This window comes from Lolium perenne, chromosome 4 (genome assembly GCF_019359855.2).
Source record: "Lolium perenne isolate Kyuss_39 chromosome 4, Kyuss_2.0, whole genome shotgun sequence".
In the NCBI taxonomy this organism is placed as follows: Eukaryota; Viridiplantae; Streptophyta; class Magnoliopsida; order Poales; family Poaceae; genus Lolium; species Lolium perenne.
This window is the reverse complement of record NC_067247.2, coordinates 145,227,132-145,246,150: the sequence shown is the minus strand read 5'-3', so window position 1 is coordinate 145,246,150 and position 19,019 is coordinate 145,227,132. Positions and strand designations below refer to the sequence as shown.

Below are 19,019 nucleotides of genomic sequence, written 5' to 3'. Positions count from 1 at the left end.
AGCAAAAACAACAAACAACTTCGGGGCATGCTTACCAGCAACCTCCTTTCACCAGCAGCAGGCACACACAACTTGAGAAACCACCACCCCTGCTTCACTCCTGGACAAGCAGCTGCACGCAGCAACAAGAACCACAGTCCAGCTTGTCCTTCTCCTTCCCCTTGCACGCAGCACCACCTCGTCTCCTCTCCACCGCGCAGAACCACTGGTGTTCCCTGCCTGAACCGGCTTCTCTTCAGGCCCAACTGTCGCCTTGCTCTGTTACCATGTTGGAGCAGCAGCTCACCTCATCTTTTTTGGTCCCTGGCGGCTGGTGTGGTTTCTTCTCTCTTAGGGTTAGCTCTCCTCCAGCTCCCTCCTTTTATAGGTCAGCACATACATGGGCTTGGGCCAGAAACATGTCCAGTGTTCAACAAGCAGGGATGGAGCTACATGCATGGTAGTGGTGTCAGCTGACACCAATGAAATGTGAAAATCCTTCATTAATTTTGAAGTAATTCTTGTTTGTCAATAAGGATGACACCAGTGATACAAAGGCTGACACCAGCAGATTATTTTTCTAGCTTCGTCCCTGTCAACAAGTATTCTGCTTGAAGAGGTGGCAAGGAACTTATGACTGTTGATAGATGTACTACACTGTGTGAGCAGTCAGGAGTGCAAGGCTGAAGCTTGTTGCTGTCTTGTGCACAGGAAACTTTGCCGATGCAAATTTATTAAGGCTGGAATAATTACTCTACTTTGATGTCTGGGATTTCATGTCTTAATTTCATACGAAGATTCATTGGAAGCACACCAAGTGGTATGATTGGAGAAGTGAAATATACTAACAGAAGATTTGCAATGGGATTGCATATCTTCCGTCTAGTTTCAACCAGGCAAAAGTTAATGTGGATTATACCTTCCGATGTAGTTAGTTGGACCAATGGATGTACATGCCCTGCACTATTCTTGTGACAGTTTCTGGTGGAAGATCCAAAGCAAGCATCCATATGCTAGTTTATTTTGCCAGGTCTCTTACATTAGTAAGTTTTGTTTTTCACACATATGGCTTATATATAGCCTTAAACATTGGCAATGGTATCTCGCTTGGCACGGATTTGTTAGCAGCTATGCTGGTCATGCAGCAGCAGTTTGTGCTTCGAGCCTTCGATGCTGGCCAGTTTGCGCTATGCTCGATCGGCCTTATACTGGCAATTTGTAGGATAAGATAATTTTCACGAATCTGCTAGAGGTTCTCTAATTTTCAGAAATGTGCTTTGCGCTGCTTGTCATGTGGGGCTCCGCCATTTCTGTATGCCCTGGTCATAGCCGACGAGCAGTAATCCTTTTCCGGCAATGCCAATGGTGGGATGCCGGTTACATCCGTTCTCCATGAAGGGGACACGCTGCTGCAAGTGGGTGCCCCGAGAACCTCTCGGAGGCTCCACGTCATTTTGCCGGCGGTGTACGTCCGTCCCTCTGGATTACCCACTGTCCACAACGCTTCAGTAGTTCAGTGCATCGCAAGTTCACAACTCCAACCTCACATCGGTTTGTGCCGATCACCATGCGCTAGGTGTTTGACGAAATGGGAAATGCCCCATTCCCTAGATGGGATGAGTGGACCCCTGGCAAGCTTTATACACATGCCGATGCCAGGATAGCTCCGTGTGGAGCAAGGCCATCCCCTGTCCCGCTGTCGCCTGCCTCCCAACGACCTGCCCTTGGAGGTTGCCACGCTCCGCAACAGGGTATTGTAGCCTTTGGAGTATTTTTTGGCTATGCATTGTAGACATTGGACATTAGTTTGGAGCTGGCCTCTTAGGGGTGCACCAACTATGTCCAGTTAATCATGTAGGAGAAGAAACCATGATGTGGAATAGGCAAAACAAAGAAGCGTCTTAGCTGACTTTGGGATATTATTTGAGGAACAACGACTGCTAACCACGGAAATTATATATATATATAGATGTAAATCTGTGCGTTGACTTGCGCTTCTCTTTTTTCCTGTTTTGTGCTGAGGTTTGAGTGAATGCGTTTGTGATGTCCATTTACTAATGTTATGGTCATGCACTGTCATATAGCGTGTGTATTTGCTACTTACACCACAACATTCACGGAGTAACTTGGCTGGAACCAAGGTTTTGGATACCGGTTTAAAAAACAAATCTCGGAGGGGACTGAGATTTTTGGTAACCGGAGATAACCGGTCAAATACCGAACGAGATTCTCAAACAAAATTTGACTTTCAAACTGAAAAATATCTAAATATTTTAAAAATAAGATTTAGAGGAGAAGGAAGTGAATCGGACAAATAAGTTGAGGCATGTTGTTATAGTGGAGAAGGAACACGTACGGTTCAGGTCGGATTAACCAACCAATCTAAATTAAAACCAAATTTAAGTAGATCGAGATTTTTTGGCCGATAAGTGCATTTACCGGAGGGGACTGAGAATTCCGGTTACCGGCCGGTAACCGCGGTATTTCATCCGGTAACCAAATCCCTGGCTGGAACACGCGTGAAAAACACTCTGATGAAAGCTCTTAATTCTCGTGAAGGTATTATCTCAGTTCTACTTCCATCTATCTTCTATATCCCACAGCATCTCAACGCAAACTTCATTCAGAGACGTGACCCGATGAGAGGCGCATGACCCGGCATTCCATCGCATGACGAGCGGACCCACCCGATATGTTCTCTCTCATTATCATATATCACTATATGATTTTGCATTGCAATACCTGAAGAACAGAAAACCGATGAGGGAATCATTAAAAAGAAGCATGGACTCACAGTTTTCTTAGGGAAAATCTTTATCTGAACTTCAGACCTCCAATTAGGTTCAGTTCCTGCAGACCTTTCTGTGATCCATTGAGGATGCCCAAGCACACATTCCCGCTTTCCTACAATATAAAAAATGTGGATATATTAGCAAAATGATCTTCCGTCGATTCACTCTAATAGTCTGTGTGGAGTCACCGCTCCAAGGTTTACCGAGACAATAATATAGTTTTCTGGAGGGATCTCCAGGGTGACCTGGTTGTCACCATGGCCAAAGGTCAGATCAAGTGGCTGGAATTTATTCTTGACGTCGTCAATGGATCGAATTGGCTCTATGTCTTTCCAGCATACAGGCAGCGCAGTATCATACACTCTTTTAAGTGACGAACTCTGGAGAGTGATCCCAACCTGCATGATCCAAATGACATGTCTAGTTTGCTAGTTTCTATGTTCATTCTGGTGTTGTAACCACTCTATTCAAATGTAGGGGCATTGGCATATGTGCGCTAGCTGTGAAGTGAAACATACCGCGTTAATAAGGCGAGCGTATGTGGTCATATGCACGTAGGTATATGTGGTACCGCTGTCAAAGATTGTCCTCATTGGTTTCATGCTCACCGGGTATTCCTGTTGCACATTGAGGTTCAGTGTTGCTTCGCCAGGTGTGTAGTAAGTCCTGAAAGGGAAATGAAGGAAATGTATTGCCATGAAATGTGTGAAGCCAGATACCCCTTTATACGTACTTGAGTGTTATGCTGAGTTACCCGGTTCTCTGAGCCATGGGAAGCCAGGTTATACCGGAAGTGGGCACCATGTTGCTGTCGCCCCCAAAGAAGAGGAAGCCACCGCCATAGATGCTGATGCAATGGCCCACGACATTCTCGGTGATAATCCCTTGCTGCTTTAGCTGCGAGGTGAAGTCACCCGTTCCCCCGGAGATGCCGAGGACACCGTCCAACGGGATCGCCTGATCTTGGCCACCTTTTTGGTTGTAACCACAGCTGCACCCAAGAACCGAATCATGCAACACAATGTTAATATACGCTTGAACGCAGGAAGGCAATCGCGTGACATGGGCTCGATCGCCTACCCGAACGCGAGGTTGGGTCGGTTCTCAATGCTTGTTGGGAGGGAGAACTTGTCTGCGAGGAGCACGCCTGTGGATGACTCCTCCACATATCGTACCTTGTAGTCGCATCGATCTGGGTTCTTACTGCAGTCGTGCACGACGCGCAGGTCCTTGTGCACCGCGACGCAGCGGTCGTCTTCACAGGACACCATGTTGCTCGGTCCTGGCTTGTACATGTCGTTTGGCCCCTGTAACAAGTCGATTTCATGTGAGGACCAAAAAGTGGAACTGCAGCTAATACGTTGGGATATATACAAAGAGCTACGTTCAGAAGGTGATAAGTCTTTTTTGTTTTGCGCGAAAAGGTGATAAGTCATGTTAACTGGGTGAGATTCTAAGATTTGAAATGTAATGACTTAGCTAGAGTACATGTTTGGGGCTCTGGCAGGGGAAGTCACACTCCAGCCATGTGACGGGGCTGCCAGTGTCGACGTCCAGGAAGTAGGGCTTCGCGGGTTCCCCAACGTTCATGACAACGTAGAAGTAGCTACACGTACATACATACACAGCCACAGGCAGCAAAAGCGTGTCAGATGCGGCATTAGTGGAAGTTGATGCACAGAACTTGCATGCACAACAAAAAATGCAATTCTCGGAAGAAATTGGGAATTAAAACGATGAGAGGCAGCAAGATCAGAGTTAGAGGAAAAGACTTGTAACTTGCATACGAATTCAAGAAAAAAATGCTGAGACTTGCATGCAAATCAATTGATGAAAGGAGAGTTCATATAAGTCATGGATAAGGGTCAAAACCGCAGCCTATATTTTTTCACACATTAATGCGTACGCGCATTATTAGAAGACAATGGAGGAAACGGTTATTATTTCGTTCAATGAGGATGGATGATCCTCTGCAGAAACGCTTGTGAAGACAAAAAAAAAAGAGGTAGTGATCCAAGTTAGGAGGGTGGACATGTGTATCATGGAACTCAAGGACTGAGTTTCTTACGTCATCTAATCTAACAATATAATGGGACAAGAACTGCGTACCCATCAGGGTAGACGTTGCCGTGGAGCTCGAACTCGACGGAGGCCTGCAGGAGTGGGAGCAGTACAAGGAGGTGGGCAATTACCAGAGCCCACATCGTAGCCATGGTGGAGGAAGAAGGTACAGCTGTAGACCAAACTGTAGTCTCAATCTCTCTGTCTTTGGATGGTGTGAGCCTCAGGTTTATAACCTTTCCGTGGGAGTTTCACTGCCTAGTGTCTACAATGTACATTTTGCGTGACTAGGTTTCCCCTTGCTGGTTCTGTTCTCTTGTTGCATGAGCTTCACTGCCGTCTGGTTTGACTAGTTTCTTACATGAGGGACCTACCGTGTAGCCACATCTAAATGTTTTCCTTACATGTCCATCTCACCACATTGCCCGCTGGCCGCGATGAAAACGATCCACCCAGAAATTAAGTCTATCTCCCAAGCCCAACACATACCACGCAGACTACTGCAGGTTATGAGCCTGTCATAGCGTATTGGATAGGAATGACTATGTATATTCGACAAGCGAAATTCGGTCAGTGGTAACCTACATTGCGGACATGTTTAAGAGGTGGCTGTGAAAATAAGGGCTCACCGGCAGTCGGAGATCTAATGGACGCTTACTAGGTACCGGTCAGTACTTTGGAGGGAATCCTGCAAGCTCTTAGTAGGACTTAGAGTTACCAAGAATATGATATGAAACATGGGTGGGCAGAAGCTGGGGCGGTAGGAGGCCCAAGACCCGACCGGTGCCAATGTCTGCACAGATGATTTGAAAAGCGGGACGGCAACGGTTGTACATGGACTCAGTCTAGGGAGCGGTAGTGTTGCAGATCGAGGGGGTGTCGGTGGAGATGGTAATTGAGGGGGTGGCGGTAGTGGTAAGGGGGTACAAGGGTTTAGTCTAAGCCGTGGTGGTGCTGCAGGGGCGTCGGTGGTGTTGCCGACCGACGGGACTCTGGTGGAGATTTAGATTGATGGGGGGTGGCGGCGGTGGTGCTACGGATCAAAGGGGTAGCGGTGGTGCTACGGATCGAAATGGCGGTGGTGGAGATGGAGATTGAAAGGGTGGCGGCGGTGGTGTTGCGGATCGAGGGGGGCGGCTGTGGAGATGGACATTGACGGGGTGGCAGCGGTGGTGCTGGGAAGAGAGGACATGACTGAGAGAGGATGCTGTCGTGTGGGGTGGGTGGGTCTGAGGGAGAATGAAAGGTTTCACCAAGAAAGCGCAAGAAGCAAAGGACGACGGTTGAAGGAGCAAACGTAGTGGCGGAAAATGGACCCCTCTCGTTCTTTTTAGGTAGTAGATATAGAGGTAGAGATAGATACTAGACATGTTGTTGCTTCATGCTCATTTCGACAAGCTATTGTCTATTGATACCATGTTGTCGCAGATGTCAGATGCAAATGCCTTTTTTAAGAGAAGTGCAATCGGATGATATTGTTGTTCAAAAAGAAGTCGGATGATATCGATATATAGTTGGATTTCCTCTGACAAGTGGCTTAAATAGAGTGAGACGCAGAGAGCAAACCATACGATCTTTGGGTGTCGGCTTGTGGTAAGTCCAACCAGTGGAGTGTGGAGCCCATACATCTCGTTGCACGCCTTGTTGCGCCGCTGTTTTGAGAAAGAAAAAAAATACTGGTTTTCCACATTGGAGTTTTATACGGCCCTTCCAAGCTTTTCCCAATTCCCCTTGCCGCAGCGGCTCACTTGATCCCGGCTGCCATGGCCGGACAGGAGCAGGCGATCCCGTTTCCTGGTTGCCCTAACAAAGTGTCAGCATTAAAAAATAGGTCTTTTGTTCGAAACTGCTCGGGTATTAGTCTCGACCATGTTTGGAATAGATATTAGTGTACGTAATAATTTCTGTTCCAACGGCCGCACGGCTTTAGTTCGAGTTTAAACGGGATCTTTAGTTCTGGTTAGAGAGACCAACCGAAATTAAAGGGGTTGCAGTAGACCCCCTCAGTGCAAGCATATTTACTCTCGGTTGGTGTTCCCAATCAGGACTAAAGGTCTATCCTTTAGTCCTCTTTAGTCCTTCTTTAGTTTCGGTTGGAGACACCAACCCAGACCGAAGATTTTCTGGAGTTTTTTTGGCTCCACCACTAGTAGAAAACCTCTCATCCATCTAAGTCTTTAGTACCGGTTCCCTTACGAACCGGTACTAAAGGCGGCATTAATACCGGTTCCGTGCGTGGGACATCAATACCGGTTCGTTATGGACCTTTAATACCGGTTGGTAACACGAACCGGTATTAAAGGGTTTGAGCCCAGATTCCAGGCGGTGGTGGGGCCAGGGTTTCACCTTTAGTACCGGTTCGGGTAAGGAACCGGTACTAAAGGGTCTGTGCCCTATATGAACACGCAGCCGCGCGCCCGACCCCCTGCACATCTCATTCTCCTTCTCCTCCTCTCACATTTCCAAATATTTTGCACCTCTCACACTCCAATAATCTTCATTTTTCTCCACCATTTTAACAAGATTAACGGCATACATCTATCCAAGGGTTAGCAATATCATCCTTCCTTCTGGCGTTCCTAATTTAGCTCATTTCTTTGGTAGTTTTAACTCGTACTATTTTTCTAGTGCAAGCAAGGTGTTCGATGAAATGCCTAAGTTAGTGATTTTATTTTTTTATATGCAATTTGAGCTGAAATTATGGTATGTTTTGTAGGTTTTAATTAGTATCATCCCCGTCCTTACCGCTGTTGATCGCCAGCTTCGTCCCCTAGCCGGCACGGTACCACCTCGGTGAGCCCCTCTTCTTTTTTATAAAAAAACAATTAGTTTTATGTGATGAACTTGAATATTAATTAAGTTGGTCACTCATATATCCATGATGTTGTGTATTTAATGATTTTTGATATACATATAAAATGCAGATGAGTCGACAATGGATGTACGGTGACCGGTGCCATCCCGAGTTCATTAATGGCATGCATTATTTTCTCAACGTGGCTGAGGCAAACAAAGGTCGAATGGTTTCATGTATTGTCCATGTAGTTCCTGTAAGAATATGAAGGATTACTCTACCTCGAAGACCCTTCACGTCCACCTGCTGGAGAACGGTTTCATGCCCAGCTATAATTGTTGGACCAAGCACGGAGAAAAAGGGGTTATATTGGAAGACAACGAAGAAGAAGATGATAGTGACAACTATTCCTTATTCACTGAAGACGGTGGTAGTAGAATGGGGGAAGACGAAGCTAAAGAAGAGCACATTTTCGATGAGCCGATTTTTGATGACCCGGATGACGATTTGGGTCGGGCCATTCTTGATGCGAAGATGAACTGCGGAAATGAAAAGGAGAGGTTGAAGTTGGAGAAAATGTTAGAGGATCACAACAAACTATTGTACCCAAATTGCGAAAATGGTCAGAAAAAGTTGGGTACCACGCTGGAATTGCTGCAGTGGAAGGCAGAGAATGGTACTTCTGACAAGGGATTTGAAAAGTTGCTGAAAATAATAAAGAAGATGCTTCGTGGGGAGAACGTGTTGCCCTCTAGCACGTACGAAGCAAAGAAGGTTGTCTGCCCTCTAGGATTAGAGGTGCAGAAGATACATGCATGCATCAATGACTGCATCCTCTACCGCGGGGAGTACGAGAATTTGAATGCATGCCCGGTATGTAGTGCATTGAGGTATAAGATCAGGCGAGATGACCCTGGCGATGTTGAGGGTGAGTCCACCCCCAGGAAGAGGGTTCCTGCGAAGGTGATGTGGTATGCTCCTATAATACCACGGTTGAAACGTTTGTTCCAGAACAAAGAGCATGCCAAGTTGTTGCGATGGCACAAAGAGGATCGTAAGAAAGATGTGATGCTGAGACACCCCGCTGACGGGTCGCAGTGGAGAAAAATCGACAGAGAGTTCAAGTCATTTTCAGATGACGCAAGGAACTTAAGATTTGGTCTAAGTACAGATGGCTTTAATCCTTTCGGGAGCAGAGCTCAGTCCATAGCACTGGCCAGTGACTCTATGTATCTATCACCTTCCTCCTTGGTTGTGCATGAAGCGGAAGTTCATTATGATGCCAGTGCTCATCCAGGGCCCGAAGCAACCCGGCAACGACATTGATGTGTACCTGAGGCCATTGGTTGAAGAACTTTTAGAGTTGTGGCGTGACGAAGGTGTACCTGTGTGGGATGAGCACGAACAAAAGGAATTTAACCTACGAGCGTTGTTATTTGTAACCATCAATGATTGGCCTGCTCTTGGTAACATAGGGCAGTCAAACAAGGGATACAATGCATGCACACCTTTGTTTAGGTGAGACCTGATTAATTATTTGGGAAACAAGAATGTGTACAGGGCATCGTCGATTTCTTCCAAAACAACATCACGTAAGAAAGAGAGGAAAGCATTTCGGAGGTGAGGCGGATAACCGAACGAAGCCTACCCGCCCATCGGGGGAAGTTATATATGATATGGTCAAGGATTTAAAAGTGATCTTTGGAAAGGGTCCCGGCGGACAATCTGTTCCGCATGATGTTGACGGACACGTACCCATGTGTAAGAAGAAGTCGATATTTTGGGAGCTACCCTACTGGAAATTCTTAGAGGTTCACTCTGCAATCGACGTGATGCACGTGACGAAAAATCTTTGCGTGAACCTGCTAAACTTCTTGGGCGTGTATGGGAAGACAAAAGATACACCGGACGCACGGCAGGACCAGCAAAGTATCCACGAAGGAAACAACCTGAATCCAGAGAAGTATCAAGGTCCCGCTACCACGCTCTTACCAAAGAGGAGAAGGAGATCTTTTTTGAAGTCCTGAGTAGCATCAAGGTCCCGTCTGGCTTCTCGTCGAATATAAAGGGAATAATAAACATGTCGGAGAAAAAGTTTCAAAACCTTAAGTCTCATGACTGCCACGTGATTATGACACAATTACTTCCGGTTGCATTGAGGGGGCTTCTGCCGGAAAATGTTCGAGTACCCATTGTGAAGCTATGTGCGTTCCTCAATGCAATTTCTCAGAAGGTGATCAATCCACTTACTCTACAAAATTTACAGAAGGATGTGGTCCAATGTCTAGTCAGCTTTGAGTTGGTGTTCCCACCATCCTTCTTCAATATTATGACACATCTCCTAGTTCACCTGGTCGAAGAGATTGGCGTTCTCGGTCCTGTATTTCTACACAACATGTTCCCCTTTGAGAGATTCATGGGAGTCTTAAAGAAGTACGTTCATAACCGTGCTAGGCCAGAAGGAAGCATCTCCAAGGGCTATGGAACAGAGGAGGTCATTGAGTTTTGTGTTGACTTTATTCATGACCTTAAGCCGATCGGTGTTCCTGAATCGCGCTATGAGGGGAGACTGCGTGGAAAAGGCACGCTAGGAAAGAAATCAGCAACGTGTATGGACGGGCATTCTTTCACTCAAGCACACTACACAGTTCTACATAATTCCATCTTGGTGGCTCCGTACAAAGAGGAACACAAGGAGATCTTACGCTCTAAATACCCGGAGCAACGTGAAGATTGGATTGATGGAGAACACATGAAGACTTTCGGCGGTTGGTTGCAAACACGTCTCATGAATGTCACCGATGACGAGCAGCTGTACTTGTTGGCCAAGCAACCATCTTCTACTATATCGACTTTTCAAGGGTACGAGATTAATGGGAACACATTTTACACTTTCGCCCAAGACAAAAAGAGCACCAACCAAAACAGTGGTGTCCGCTTTGATGCAGAAGATGGCAATGGGAACAAGGTCACATATTATGGGTACATAGAGGAGATATGGGAACTTGACTATGGACCTAATTTCAAGGTCCCTTTGTTCCGGTGCAAATGGTTCAACCTGAAAGACAGGGTACAGGTAGACCCGCAGTACGGAATGACTATAGTGGATTTCAAGAATCTAGGGTACGACACCGAACCATTCGTCCTAGCCAGTGAAGTGGCTCAGGTTTTTTATGTGAAGGATATGTCTAGCAAACCGAAAAAAAGAAAAGAAAGGCAAGAGGACACATCATACGATGAGCCAAAGCGGCACATAGTTCTTTCAGGAAAAAGAAACATCGTGGGAATAGAGGACAAGACAGACATGTCAGAAGATTATAATAAGTTTGACGATATTCCACCCTTCAAGGTAAAAATTGACCCAAGCATCATCTTAAACAATGAAGATTGTCCATGGTTGCGTCGCAGTAAGAAGAAAGGGAAACGGACGAAGAAAACTCAGAAGACTAGCTAGCTACATATAGGGATCATAACTTGTGTATCTCAATATGGAAATCACTTTTGTGTAATGATGTTACTGTATGTAAGATATTAACAATGGAGATGGTTGGCTTGTTTTACTAGTTAAGTAGCTTTCACGGGCTTGCAGGGAAATTTTTCCGAGGCGGAACTTCCGAATATGCCATATATAGGGCATGTGCACCAAGGGCATATTCGAGAAGTTCCGCCACGGGAGATTTCCCAACCCTTTCCGCAACATTGTTAGAGGAGATGGAGTCTTCCACGGGCTTGCAGGAAAAAAATTTCGAGGCGGAACTTCCGAAGATGCCATAGGGCGTGTGCACCAAGGGCATCTTCGACAAGTTCCGCCACGGGAGATTTCCCAACCCTTTCCCCAACATTGTCAGAGGAGATGGAGTCTTCCACGGGCTTGCAGGGAAATTTTTCCGAGGCGGAACATCCGAAGATGCCATAGGGCGTGTGCACCAAGGGCATCTTCGACAAGTTCCGCCACGGGAGATTTCCCAACCCTTTCCCCAACATTGTTAGAGGAGATGGAGTCTTCCACGGGCTTGCAGGGAAATTTTTCCGAGGCGGAACTTCCGAAGATGCCATAGGGCGTGTGCACCAAGGGCATCTTCGACAAGTTCCGCCACGGGAGATTTCCCAACCCTTTCCTCCATCCATGGTGATGAAACTCTCCATCCATGTTGGCTTGTTGAGCTGCTTCCCATGGTGTATCGATGCTCCTTTTATAGGCAGAGCGTCCTTATCCTGCCGACAGCTTTAGTACCGGTTGCACCCACCAACCGGTACTAAAGGTTACCCACGCGTCCTTATCCCACCGACAGGGCGTCGTGCGCTACATACTTTAGCTCATCGAGCAGAGCGTCCTTATCCCGCCGACAGCTTTAGTATCGGTTGCACCCACCAACCGGTACTAAAGGTTACCCACGCGTCCTTATCCCACCGACAGGGCGTCGTGCGCTACATACTTTATCTCATCGAGCAGGGCGTCCTTATCCTGCCGACAGCTTTAGTACCGGTTGCACCCACCAACCGGTACTAAAGGTTACCCACGCGTCCTTATCCCACCGATAGGGCGTCGTGCGCTACATACTTTATCTCATCGAGCAGGGCGTCCTTATCCTGCCGACAGCTTTAGTACCGGTTGCACCCACCAACCGGTACTAAAGGTTTGCCTCTGTCTTCCCGCCTATTTTCTTCCCGCGCTTTCCACCGGTTCCCGCCTTTGTCTTCCCGCCATTTTTTCACTATATATATGTAGGCTTGGCCACCATTTACATATCACATCTAGACTCATATCTGCAAACCTCATCATTCTCTCCCATGGCTTCCATCGCATCTCTAACCCCCAGGAGGCGGAGGCGCTTTGCGCCTCGAACTACCCCTGCCCGCCGGGCTACCGCGTCCCGACCGGCTGGTTGCTAAGCGTCGGAGGCGTACCGGTCCCTCCAGTCCCTCTAGGTGTGGCGCGCGAGATGGCCATCACGAACCACTACTACTTCGAGCTCACGCCAGAGCAGCGGAGGAATCCCCAGTGGCATCCCGACTACAGCCCAACTTGGGAAAGCTTCTTCATCAATCGGCGTGAGAGGGCGCTTGCCAGGCACGAGGAGGGCGGCCCGCCTCCTCCGAACTTCAACGAGGCCGGCCGTCGGCTGTGGTGGCGCGGCCGGACTCTCCAGGGCGTCATGGCCTACCGTGGCCCCCGCCTGCGCTACCCTCAGTCCCAGCCCACGCGTGCTCACCCGCCGACGTTCGAGTACCGCGACCCCGATGCCAGCGACGATGATGACGGCGACTACGACGACTACAATGGCGACTACTACAGGGCTAGGCACGAGTATGACTGAATGACTCCAACAGTAGAATTTGGCCATGTATCTTTAATTTTCAGTTAAGCTATGTACTTTTAATTCGAATTCACTCGTAATAAAATTTTATTCCCACCCTTTCTTTCCCGCCTTTTTTCTCCCACGCGCGTCGTCGTGGCGGGAAAGTTTCCCGCGCGACGTCGTACGTGGCGGGAAACTTTCCCGCGCGGACGGCGTCGTGGCGGGAGTAAAGGAAAGAAAAGAAAAGAAAAAGAAACAGAAAAGTAAAAAGAAACAGAAAAGTAAAAAAGAAACAGAAAAAGAAAGGAAAGAAAAAAATAGAAAAGAAAAAGAAAAGCAATAGAAAATAATAAAAAGAAAAGAAATAGAAAATAAAAGAAAAAGAAACAGAAAAGTAAAAAGAAACAGAAAAGTAAAAAAAGAAATAGAAAAGAAAAGGAAAGAAAAAAAATAGAAAAGAAAAGGAAAGAAAAGAAAAGAAAAGAAAAAGAAACAGAAAAGTAAAAAAGAAACAGAAAAGTAAAAAAGAAACAGAAAAGAAAACAGCAAAAGAAAAGAAAACAGCAAAAGAAAAAGAAAACAACAAAAATACCTTTGGTACCGGTTGGTTCGTACCGGTTGGTGGTACCAACCGGTACCAAAGGGCTATCCTAGTAGAACTTACCGGCGCGGGGCAAAATTTCCCCCATTCTTCTTCGTCTTCCGCGCGCCACCTCGCCGTTCGCATAGCCGCAGCCTCGCGCGCGACCTCGCCGTTCGCAGCCTCGCCGTCGCAGCCGCCGTCGCAGCCGCCGCCGCCGCCGTAGGTAAGTCCTCCGCCCCCCGGCCTTTTTTCCTCCGCTCCCTCCGCTCGCCGATGCCGCCCTCGCCGACGCGCGCCCTCACCGAGGCCGCCTCGCCGACGCCGCTTTGCCGACACCGCCTCGCCGAGCCTCGCCGACGCCGCCTCGCGCAGACGCGACGCCCAGCTAGACGCCCAGACGACCAGACGCGACGCCGCCTCGCCGTTGCCGCCTGCTGAACGCCGACGCCCTTAGGGTGTTCGGTCAAATGCCGACGCCGCTGAAGGGCGCAGCGTGGCCGCAGCTCGGCGACCTCGCCTGCAGGGAACCGGCGGACGCCGCTGAAGGGCGCGGCGTGGCCGCACAGCTCGGCGACGGCCGCCCTCGCCGCCTCGCGGTCGTCGCCCTTTAGGGCCACTAGATACATATATTTTTTTTTCTAAAAAAAACTGAACATAATATTTCTATTCATAATTTAGGAAATATTTTCACTCAAACATATATAAAGTTAATTTCAAAATACACAAACTGTGAAGAGAGTCAATAGTTAGCTTACATCTCTCCATTCCTTTTGATAGTAATATCTATGCCAAATGTACTCAAGAACTTCAAAATTCTGGAGACTCTCTGATCAACCTTTTCACAGTGATCATCTTAAGGTGCTCTGATACAGAGGCTGATTTCTCCATCAGACCATAATTCTCCTCCCTTTCCAAAGTGCGTTCAGGTCCCTGTAGTAGTCAAAAGTATTTCCCCAACATGCATAAGATATCAATCATGCGTGAAAAAATCACTACAGCAGTGGCTATTTATAGATCGTATGGAATATTTTAGCATTACAAAAATATACCTTACGCAATTGAAGTGTCAGCTTCTCGAGAATCGGTGAATGCTCAAGCATGCAAACTAGTCCACGGAGGTCAGCTCCCACGCACCAATCATCCAGAAATAGTTTCTTCAACTTAATAAATGTGGGGCACCATTTCAAATCCCTTCTGAAAGTAATCTGAACAAAGCGAACAGTACAGTTCAATATCTAAATTTACAGTAATGCAATTATACTTAAGTGCACTTAACCTTTGGAAAGACATCTATTACTCATCACTTCATCATGCTCAAGCAACAGAGATAATTATAACACCATATTTACTATTCCATCTACGTTACCATAGAAATATTGATGGATTTACCATATGTGGCTGAAGTCGTCCAGAAATTCACACCATGAAAAGGTGGTTGAACGCTTACTCTCAACATCACATGACAATCTCAATCTGATTTCTGACAGAACTCAGAACACCACATGCAGTAGTTTAAATATACGATATCAAGAATTTCCAATGCGTGCCCAATGAAGTATAATAATTTAAAGATCACCCAGTGGTATACATCTGAATACACTCTAGTGCTATCATCAATTGACATGTAAAGATGGGCATAGCTGAAAAGAGAAAGTGGAAGACAAAGAAGAGTTGGACTTTAGAATTTAGATAGAAGATGTACCTGTTCAGGAGAAAAAGTTATCAACTTCAAATATGTAGCACTGGACAAACCTCCAAGAAGCAGACAACCACTTTTATGGTCATCATCACCACAGCATTTTGCACAAGTAGCACAACATTCCCCAGAATCACCTTCATCGCAGCATTCATCCGAGCAAGGATAGAGAATCGCAGTTTTTAATGATGTGTTGCTTTCAAGCAATGGAGCTTTACCAGTGAAATCCACAAGTTGCAGGTTGGCGAGACCTGGGACAGAGATACGAGTCCGGGTATCATGGCAGAAATTGCAATCTTGGACGCTCAGACGTTTAACTGAATGGGACGAAATCTTGCCGGTTCTGATGATGCAGTCTTCTAGGTCCAGAACCTCCAAGGATGGACAGCTTGAAAAATGAAGAATGTTGCCGCCCAAGTCCAGGAAAGCGAGCTCCAGTATTGTCAAATGCCTGGAGACCAGAGGAGGGACGTTGAACACGAGCTTGAATTCGGCAAACAGTGTGATAGAAAGCACCCGAGCCCGGCACAGCAAAGCATGTCGGATCCAAATGTTCGGGTACGCAACGTCGTCGTCATCATTGTCTTCGTCGTCGTCGTCGTCATCGGATGGCCCGTAGTTAAAGTCAAGCTCGAACTCATCTAGCGTTTGGCCCGGGTCTCGGAGGAGCAGCAGGCTGGTGATGAACTTGTTAATCTCGGGTGTGGGAGGTGATGCGCAGGCGAGGCATGAATTTCCACTGGTGGAGCCAGCGCCGGGAGAGGAGGAACTAAGTGGGCAGCGCGAGGGAAGAAGAAGAGAAGAGCAAAAGTAAGAAGACTAGAAGCATGGGACTCACCTTGCCGGCAGGGCTTAGCTTCACTTGCCGCCGCCTGCAGAAATGGAGATAGATCGTGTCCTGGGGGAAGAGAGTCCGGGCAGTCCGGCCGTCCTGACGAAAATGCTGATCTCTATCCAGGTTTACTTAGTAATTAGTCCACGAAATCCCGGGCATCCTGAATACTAGATCCCGGACTCGACGATGCGCAGGCCTGTGGTGAACTTTCGGAAAAGAAGAGAAGCGTCGAGATACAGTTCGCGTTCACACAGGACCCAAAGAGCGACGACGAACGGTAAAGGTTGGGGGTACCACTAGCTAAGACCAACCTTAGTAAAGGGAAACTAGGCCTACTGCAACCGTACGAGAAGGCGACACGTGTTGACCACATCCCGAGAACTGAGAAGTACCCGCGCTCGCTCCGTCCGACGAACCAGGCGCGTGTACGCGCGAGGAAAGTACCTGATCCACCGGTGTGCACGTACGCGCGTACGCGCGAGGCGAGCGTACCGAGTACCTGCATGCAGCGCCTAGCTGCATTGTAAATCGATTGCTTTTTTAGCCTAGCTAAAATCGATCAAGATGACACGCACACAAAATCTAGCTAGCTAATGAGTTTTGGCATCGCGCACGAGCAACACACGACTACAATTGCGTACAAACACGAGTACAGTTGCACACGTTGGCGAGTACAAGTACAGCCACACATACGAGTAGGTTCAGTTGCGCATACGAGCAGGTACAGTCGTGCACACGCGCACGAGCAAGTAGAACACACGAGTATAGTTATGTACAACACACGAGTACAGTTGCTTATAACACAGGAGTACAATTGCACACGCGAACGAATACAAGTACAATCAAGCACACGAGCAGGCACAATCACGCACACGAGCAAGTACATCTACACAAGTACAATATACGCATTACCGAAGCAGTGTAATGCAGACACGAGCAGGTACAAATACAAGCACACGAGTAAGTACAGGTTCGCATACACAAGTAAGTATAGTTACCGAGTAAAGGGAAAAAACTGCACCAAATACACTAAAAACAAAAGTACTTATCAGTTGAAACACAAGTACAGTTAGGTACACAACACGATTACAGCCTTATTGATGTTGGAAGTACGGAAAAAAAGTATCTTGAAACCTATCAACATGGGATCTAGTTTTGAAGATCTCGACGCGAGGATCTCAAAAGTGAAAACGGCTCATAATTTGGACTTACGTTTCTCGAGATATTTTATTTTGAAGAAACGAATCTAGAAAATAAAGGGAAAAACGCAGCCCCTCTGTCTTCTCTCTCCTCCCTCATCCCCACTTTGCTTCTCCTTGCGACACGTGTCGAGCAGGGAGACCACTTCCCAAGGATTTTCTGGCACCACAGCTCGTCACTTGTCGCGAGCGGAGCGATTTATCTTCCATTCACGAAGGTTGGCCTTTTTCTAGAGTTTTCGTCAAATTGGTCAAGGAAAGTCCGGAGAATTATTTTCTTTTTTGTTTCAGACGTGGCCTTGATGGACTTTTTGGTGCAGTGGAGGAACAAAGGACGGAGTCCGGCCCGATCCAGACTGCGTCATGTTGCTCCGCTAAAAGAGCCTGCACGCACAGGTGTGCACGAGATTAATTCGTTCACCCCTCAGGACAACAGCTTTAAGGTCGACGTTTTCAGGAAGGAGACATCCTGCTCCAGCGTCTTTGGCTGCAAGAGACACCGCGAGGACCCTTTTATGTTGATCCTCACCGTTAAGATGTTACTGCTCCATCGTTGTCTTTGTTTATGTCTGATCATGTAGTTGTGTTGGCCTCTAGGAGGCTGTTAAACACTTGCTTTTGTGCATATCTCATGTTGGCCTATAGAGGCTCTTGAACAATGCTTTTGAACTGGGTAGTCTGCCCCCAGGTTTAGACGCGCTTCTTATCACTATGACACTAGATTAGGAACTATTAAGTACTCTGTTTGTTGTGTATAATGTGTGTTGTACTTATGATCGTGTTTGAGCTCTTTGTGTGTCGTTACGTGATGGTAATGTCACCATATTTGAATGTGGCGAGGAGAAGTTGTTGCAATGATGCCCAAAATAGCAACCAAACACATGTGTTGTGGCTGAACAGAGATGGAGCGCTGTATCCAGGCATTCAAACAATGTGCACTTCTGTTCGGGCCGGTGCAACGATGGACCTTAAGTGGCTCGTGGCCCGTTCGCGACGCGCAGGGACACTCATCTCGCTGCGCTAGTGGTGCAGGATTCCGGCCCAGTCTACCAAGCGCGCCCAAAGAGGTCACACTAAAATTTGGCCATGCTCCGTAATTTCCGGATCTTGACAGTAATTAAAATGCCAATCCAAGCGGACCGTTATAGGTTTTGCTTATTCCAAATGCAGCACAATTTCTTCCCCTACATTTCCAACTGGACACGATGGGTGCACCCCTAAATGGCCAGCTCCCTAAGGCAAAGACGTTTGTGGGTTTTGCCTATCCCCGAACATGATTGCTTCTCCTAGTTATTCAACTTCACACAGTCGGTTCATCCCTAAATGACCAGCTCCGAACCCATGTCAATTGTTTAAAACGCATAGCCAAAAATGGAATAGCAGCTGCAGTATCTTTTTTTTTTGACATAAAAAAGTTCATTGGGGGCGGCCAACAGCGGGGACTGGGGATGGTGTGCCTTGCTCCACAAGGAGCTATCCCCGGAGCGATGTGTGTAAGGAGCTTTCCATGGAACATGGATCCATAGAATCGGAACAGTCCACATGGAAACAGAGAAGCGGAACTAGGAGCAACTCTACCGGATTCTCAAGATTATCTTATCCCAAAAACTGCCAGTGTGAGATAATATATATGCTAACTCGTTGCGACCGTAAAATTGCTCCATTGTAAAGTTCCACATATCAAAATAAAACATGAGACATAAGAGTAATTTAACATCAATAACATTAATAACATGATACACAATGATTAACAAAATGGCAATTTGTCGCCACAGTTTGT

At 47.1% G+C, this 19,019-nt stretch overlaps 1 protein-coding gene and 1 long non-coding RNA gene across 2 annotated transcripts; both read right to left on the bottom strand.

Moving 5' to 3' along the window:
- Positions 1-2,602: 2,602 nt before the first annotated feature.
- Positions 2,603-4,975, bottom strand: LOC127347281 (aspartic proteinase Asp1-like). Its single transcript, XM_051373488.1, has 8 exons — positions 4,881-4,975; positions 4,260-4,377; positions 3,852-4,078; positions 3,526-3,762; positions 3,290-3,437; positions 2,975-3,169; positions 2,811-2,883; positions 2,603-2,721 (listed from the first exon to the last, which is right to left on the bottom strand). Exons 1-8 carry the CDS (start codon positions 4,973-4,975, stop codon positions 2,603-2,605), a joined length of 1,212 nt encoding a protein of 403 aa, XP_051229448.1.
- A 9,177-nt stretch (positions 4,976-14,152) lies between these two features.
- LOC127347280 (uncharacterized) lies at positions 14,153-15,899 on the bottom strand. Its single transcript, XR_011742874.1, has 4 exons — positions 15,262-15,899; positions 14,899-15,149; positions 14,559-14,714; positions 14,153-14,439 (listed from the first exon to the last, which is right to left on the bottom strand). It is a non-coding gene; the product is annotated as an uncharacterized lncRNA (long non-coding RNA).
- Between the last annotated feature and the right edge of the window lie 3,120 nt (positions 15,900-19,019).

Coding starts and splice junctions, on each gene's coding strand:
- LOC127347281 (XM_051373488.1), bottom strand. CDS start 4,975: ATGTGGGCTCTGGTAATTGCCCACCTCCTTGTACTGCTCCCACTCCTG. Junction 4,378..4,880: donor GGCAACGTCTACCCTGATGG/GTACGCAGTTCT, acceptor ATGTACGTGTAG/CTACTTCTACGTTGTCATGA. Junction 3,170..3,289: donor ACGCTCGCCTTATTAACGCG/GTATGTTTCACT, acceptor TGGATCATGCAG/GTTGGGATCACTCTCCAGAG.